Raw genomic sequence first — 6665 nt, forward strand, 5'->3', positions numbered from 1 at the left:
CCAATTATCATATATTTTTTTTAAACATATTAAATTATATTTTAAATAACAAAGGAATACAATGTAGTCCATAATTTAGGACAGAAATAAAATAAAGAAGACGTGTGGGGGATCCCAAATTCACTTTATGACAACATGAAAAAAGGAAAGGAAAGTAACAAAAGCTATAGCTCCTGGCAAAGAAACTCTTAACTACTTTGCAAACATCTTCACATATTATTATTTAATAAGGTATTATTTTTGTCTCCAATATTTGAAATAAGTCTTATTTGTGTTTTTAACGTTTAAATCGTTCTATTTGTATTTCTAATATTTGAGAAGTGCAGAAAAATGTTGAATATGAAGTGAATAAATGTTGTATTGATAATGATTGATTGATATTAAATGACTAATGGCATATGCACTTTTATTATCTGAGATACGAGTTTTCTGGGTAGATGCAGTGGCTTGCTACCACTCGTTCCAGGTTGAAATTCGATACTCTGTTGACCCTACGTCACAAGATGTGGCCGAACACTTTAACTCCCCAGAAATTCCCCCAATGATATGATAAAAGAATGATTTTGATTATATGCATAGACTTTTGGGGATGCGCGCACGGAGGGACTGTCCAGGGTTAGCTACCAGATATGTCGGGTTTGGCTATATAACCGACAGATGAGACTCATCAACAATAGGGCATACACACATCATATGTTTTTGTCTGTTTTGCTTGAGTGTGCATTACTTGGTTTGCCTAATTGACTAGCCATGCTTAACTGCTAATTGTTCTACTTGTTGTAATTACAACCTATTTGTATTTTCTTTACTTGTCTTGTATGTCTTTGCATCTGATATACTCCTCGTTTGGCGAAGGTGTGACAATGGTAGTTCTACCGGTGTTTCGGAGGGTTGGAGGAGTGGAAAGTGAAATGTTAGGTTAAAGTTAGAACTAGGACGAAAATACCTTAGATAACTTACCAAAACTCTGGTTTAGTATACTTCTTAAGTTTAACTCTGAGCGTCGGTGTTCTAAGAATGCCTCTGGATTTCTCGAGACCTTATATATTACCTATGTTGGCACCATTACCATGCTGAGAACCCCTGATTCTCATTCCATACATATATTGTTGTTTTCAGATGCAGATCGAGAGACACCTCGCTGAACATATAGAGTTTCCTGTGCAAGTGAAGTTTGGTGTTTTGGGATGCTGTATTTTGTATTTATGTTATGTATATAGAATCTCCTCTGTATGTATTTTATGTTTGTCTCTCTTAGAGGTTGACATGAAAAAACAGGTTGTCAGTTTTCTATTTTGGGACATTTTAGGTTATATATATATATATGTATTTATACTCCGGCCGGCCTTGGTTTCGCATGTCGAGTTTGGAGCTTGATATTTTGTATCTTTGATATTCTACTCTTTATGTATATAAGCTTTATCCTTTCTTTTATCTGGTTATCCTTTTACATGTGTGATGCGCTTTTCTTTTTGCGGCTTTTGTTTAAACTTTTCTTTAAGGCTCCTAGTTATGACTTTTTTTTCATCTCAACCTGCTGTCGCTCCGATCTTTACCTTTACCTTTTCTTTTGTGAACTAGCTTATTTACCTTCGTCCGTTCACGAAAACGCGGGAACTCTTATTCATTTAACACTATACTTGGACACCGATGCAGCAGCTCTTGCTCATTTGATACTGTATGCGACCCATACAGCGCGTTGCTTTCAAGCAACGACCTAGTTTTAGCGCAATAACGTCTTTGAGCCATGTCATAAAGATTCGACTAAATTTTTATGTTGGCGGTTGAAAGCCTAACACAACCCTTACTGCAGGTGTAGCATAAGAAGAGTTGTTATAATTAATTAAAATAATATAGAATGGGTAGCATCTTAGTAATTTTTTTCAGAAAAATGCAACACACTCATAAAAAAGTCTCAAAACTAAAAAAGATCTTCAAAATGAGGAGGCGACAAATGTTAGTGAATTAGTAAATGATCCTGCATTAACTTCTCTTGAACCTAATAGAAAACCATGTCTTTTATAGTCTCTCATAAGATATGTGACTATTTGAGAACTCAAACACAAACAATGTCTTTTGCTACTCTTTCCTTTTTCTAATTTCAGTTGTCATGTTTTACCCAATTAATTAGGATAATTGTGTTAATCTAAATGTTTGAAGAATCCTTCAATATCAACTATCAAGCCTTTTGCGCTCTCAAATCAAAACCAATTTTTTCAAAGAGCACTTCTTAAATTAAAAGGCTTTCTTCTTTTATATAGTTCTTACTTCTTACAATGACTGAATTGATTTGTCGTTTTAAACTTTACTTCCTTCCTTGTTCCTTCACAATCCCATGAAGTATCTAAAGATCCAAATATTGAGAGTTGAATTCTCTAACAACTTATGCTGTGCACTTTTTTCTTTCCAACTATTGCAGCTATTTGAGTTAGAAAGTTGGAGAATCCACATGATTGACAGTTACTATTTTACATTTGCATTGTTCTCTCTTTAGAAAGAATGCCGGAAACCTCTTCTAATCTTCCTACGAAACGGCCGGCATGCCTCAATGCTGAGGTCAACAGCTGCCGCAAGTGCCATGAAGATGGCAGCATCCTCGACGCATGTAACGTGTCGCAATGCCAGCTGGACTAACGGTTTACTTCGTTTCCCTTCCCCTTGAACTCTACAGCTCATGACAAAGCCTCCGCCTACCGGAGTCAGCGCACCAAAGTCCCCACTGCTCTGTGGACTAGGTACTGGACTTGCTGAGGTGTTTGCAGTCCGCATGTGTCTTTCAGTGTCTATGAAAAACTCGCCACCCTTTTCAGCACTTAAAAATATTTCTGACATGAGAAGTTCACCGCCTTCCCGAGCCTCAGATAGGACATGGAATCTAAAGCAGACAGAGTCTCGGAGGCCGCGTTCGCGCCAAGCTTCAAGCTTTCCCCACGGCTGCCAGCTCTCTGGTCTACAAGCGTCCGGACGAAGAATTAACCAAGCTCCTGGGTTGGACCTTGCAACCCAATCACAACCTGAAGATGGAACAAAGGGAGTTGTTATGAAGGCTGCAGCTACAGCTGAGCCGGATAGATCATGTATCTTCACCTTCCACCCTTTTCTCTCTCGCCTCTCGATCTCCAAGTCGGAAATTGTAGAACCACACCAATAATTGCTCAATGGATCAATCTGGGAAACTCTGTCATTTCATAACTATCAAAGATTTTATTAACAACAGAACAAGTTTACTGAAATCTGCACATTTTGTAGATTCAGATCCAACAGACAGAAATAGTGAAGCTAACACACTACAGTTTCCAATTAAGACTATTTGATTTGGGAGAAAGATTTTATTCATTAGCAAAAATTTTGGGCTTTAAGTTCTTATGTAACATATAGTTCTTTTCTTTTTTGGGGAGAATTGTAAATTAAAACCTTCCATATTCAGTGGTAATTTTATAATAACATGTTAATTAATGAATCACCATTTATCATGCAACAAACCAGACTTTCAATTCATGCAGATACCTGAAGAAATATTTATTTGGGGCCAAGATTTGGTGGGTTATGGTTCTCTGAAAACATGATATTCAGTATGATTTTGTAAAAGGGATGCATTTCATTTGACGAATTGTCATTAGTGCCTAAAGAAGTGAAAGATAAATCATAGATGAATTTAAAATTTTCAGTTCACCTGTCCTTAGTTAACTTGACACTGAAGATTGGCTGCTTGATGGACCCTTGCAGTTGAACTATCTGAGGACTCAATGTGGTAACATCTTCAAACTGGAATACGTATCGAGGGTCGGGATCTAGCTTCACTCTTAAGTGTAGCTCGGCAACTGGCCGTCCGTTCTCCGGTCTTCTCTTCCCAATACCTATCCACCCACTAAAAAGAGTCAGTGGCTTTCCTTCGCGCCACTCAGGGCCTACCTGTATTTTAAAAATCCCAATTTGCTGCCTTTTGATGCCAACTCCACAATGGGAGCCCTTCCTACCTGAGAAAACAACAATCTCCAAACCAGCATGAGTATTATAGAAACAACCGGGAGCCAACAATGCTTTTAGATCAGATTCCTCAAGGTAAAAGCTAGTAGCAACATTCTCGACGTCAGGTATAGCTTCGGTAGAGGATATCAAGGGGACTGATGATGTTTGAACAGGAAAATCCCGGAGCCGTATCTCACAAACAAAAGGAGAAGGTGGCTTTTGAGTTCTAGATCTTCCGGTGCTTCCCTCAATTCCGGCACATCGTAGCCCAAGAGAGCCTATTGATAACCTAATGAAGGCCTGAGGATCCATATTTGTCACAATCTTCCCCCCATTGGATACAAACAACTACTTTCTAAGAGCTCAATGTCTGTGAAATATGTGAATTAAATGATAATCAAATTCCGAATAAATAGAAAGCAGAGAAGTTGGCTATAAAACAATTTCCATTAGACATGACTATATGTTTGAGACATAACAGAAAGTAAAAATTTGATTAATTTACAGAAACTAATTTGGCTAACATTTACTCATGTTACACAAAGAAAACACACTTTACTTAGATCTTGAGATTCTATTATACAATAAAATTCTTGATGACTTGGTCACGAAGGTTTATGCATTACGAAGGTGAATAGTAGTTGAAGGTTATAAGCTATTAGAACTAAGGGAGGAAAAAGGAAAAAGACAGATAAACAAGAGCTTTTGGTAACATTAGAGAAAAATCCCAATGTCGCCAAGCACTAGAGGATATGAATTGAAGATCAAAAACTGCAATTTTTGTTGTTCTGTTGAATAAGTAGCTGTTAATATCAGATAAAAATGTAGTTAATTCACGCCTTATGCATGCAGCAACCCATTGGCCAGCGACAAACTCTTAAATGGAGCTCCGATCCGCGACGGATTAGTCCTTGGCCTACCGGGTTTGAGGATACCGTGGGAAACCAAAAAAAATTCACGCCAACCGTGATCATTAAAAATCTGATATTATTTCAAATTATATCTTTGTGTTGCAATTGCAATTATGATATTGAAAGGGCCAATTTAAACAAGCATGACCTCTTATCAGCTTTGCATTTTGATCCATGATACAACTCTCCGAATCAAGTATGTATTCGAACTTGTAAAAAGCTCACTCCTTGCTGACAAAGATATCAGCTTAAAAGCAGGAATTGAAAAAAAAAAAATCTTAGCCATAAGCACTAAAAAGAAAGGGAAGGGAAAATAAAAATGGGTAAAAGGATAATCAATGGTTGAGATACTTTTTGGATAAAGAAATTCGTTCCGCAGGAGTACTGTAGAAGATCTCTTGTTCAGGTCATCGGTTACAAAGTTTTCACAACTTCCTTCCACTTTAAGAAAAATAAAGATCAAACAACAATTGAATTAGAGCAATGCACACTTGGTTGACGAAAAAGGTGCTAACAGAGTCAAATTATTGATTTGTTCAGCTCAAACCGATCTGAAAGTTAAAATCAAAAGGATTTATCTGCATATCCTTTTCAGTTCAAGAACACACTGACAAAGACAACTAAACAATTTAGATCAAATTTGATATTTTCTAGAGAGGCTTTACACCAACCAAGTCCTTATCTAACTATGAAGAATATTACAAATAGCGGGACAGGGAATCCTCCCAATATTATTCTCTTCAAAAGTTCAACAAAAAAAAAACATATAACTTGCACGTCAAGGGACTGTGAATTCAGAACACTTTCCAATCAGAATCACTCAACAAATCCAAGCATGAAAAAGATCCAAGTATAAACTCTCATCACAAGAAGTAGTGAAATTGTGAACATGATAAAGGGTCAAGTGAAAATTCTAACACCACCCCATAATTGCATCAATGAAAAGAAAACGGCAACATGAAAACTAATTAAAGTAAACAACAATGAAAGAACAAAACAGAACAAAGACAAAAGTCAAAGCCATATATATATATGAGACAAAAATGTACCAACAAATTGCATATATAACTTAGACAGTTGACAAATAATTCATCAAACTTGTACTCAAAGAAACCAAAGCTAAAAGCTCAAAATCTATTAGCTCAATTTTCTCATTAAAAAAATGAAAAAGAAAAAAAAACACCACAACAAAGAGATCATTAAGGCAACAATAAACACTGACAAAACCCAACTTAGGAAAAAAAAAGGAGAAAAAAAATCTCACCTTTTTGCAGTGTCCAAATTGCAAGTCTTTGAGTTTGAAATGGGTGATTGATTATTTGATCAAACAAAATTCAAGGAAAACATTGAGGAGAGGCAAAACGAAGAGAACCCATATCCATATCCATATCTATATTGATGGAGATTTTGTTGTTGATGATCACAATAACAAAGGTATGATTTGTAAGCGCGGATCACGAGAAAACAATTATCACAACAATCACTGAGATATAATCATTTAATTTATTACGTTACCGCAATATTTATCTTTCTCTGTGGAAAAAAAAAAGGTTTTTCTTTTTTCTCTTTCCTTTCTGTGTTTTCCTTCTTGTGTGGGGAGAAAGAAAGAGAGAAAATAATTTTACGCACTTTGCACACTATTTGTCACGAAATAGACGGAGAAAGTAAAGGAATCATAGTTGTCTTTTTCATTTTTGTTCTTTTCTTTATTACATTGCTAATTTCCTATATAAATAAAGATATTTATTTAATTATTTTCATGTCAAATTTTCATCATTATACAAT

General features: G+C 36.0%; 1 protein-coding gene across 2 annotated transcripts; it reads right to left on the bottom strand.

Annotated features, from left to right (window-relative positions):
* LOC107618516 lies at window positions 2212–6534 on the bottom strand. 2 transcript variants are annotated; one of them, XM_016320612.2, is made up of 4 exons: window positions 6145–6534; window positions 3674–4339; window positions 2465–3178; window positions 2367–2423 (listed from the first exon to the last, which is right to left on the bottom strand). In XM_016320612.2, the coding sequence occupies exons 2-3, from the start codon at window positions 4279–4281 to the stop codon at window positions 2491–2493; spliced, it is 1296 nt and encodes a 431-aa protein (XP_016176098.1). In that variant the 5' UTR covers window positions 4282–4339; window positions 6145–6534; the 3' UTR covers window positions 2367–2423; window positions 2465–2490. The 2 variants fall into 2 exon arrangements, with proteins under 2 accessions (XP_016176096.1, XP_016176098.1); XM_016320610.2 differs by having other exon boundaries at window positions 2212–3178.

This window comes from Arachis ipaensis, chromosome B09 (genome assembly GCF_000816755.2).
Source record: "Arachis ipaensis cultivar K30076 chromosome B09, Araip1.1, whole genome shotgun sequence".
In the NCBI taxonomy this organism is placed as follows: Eukaryota; Viridiplantae; Streptophyta; class Magnoliopsida; order Fabales; family Fabaceae; genus Arachis; species Arachis ipaensis.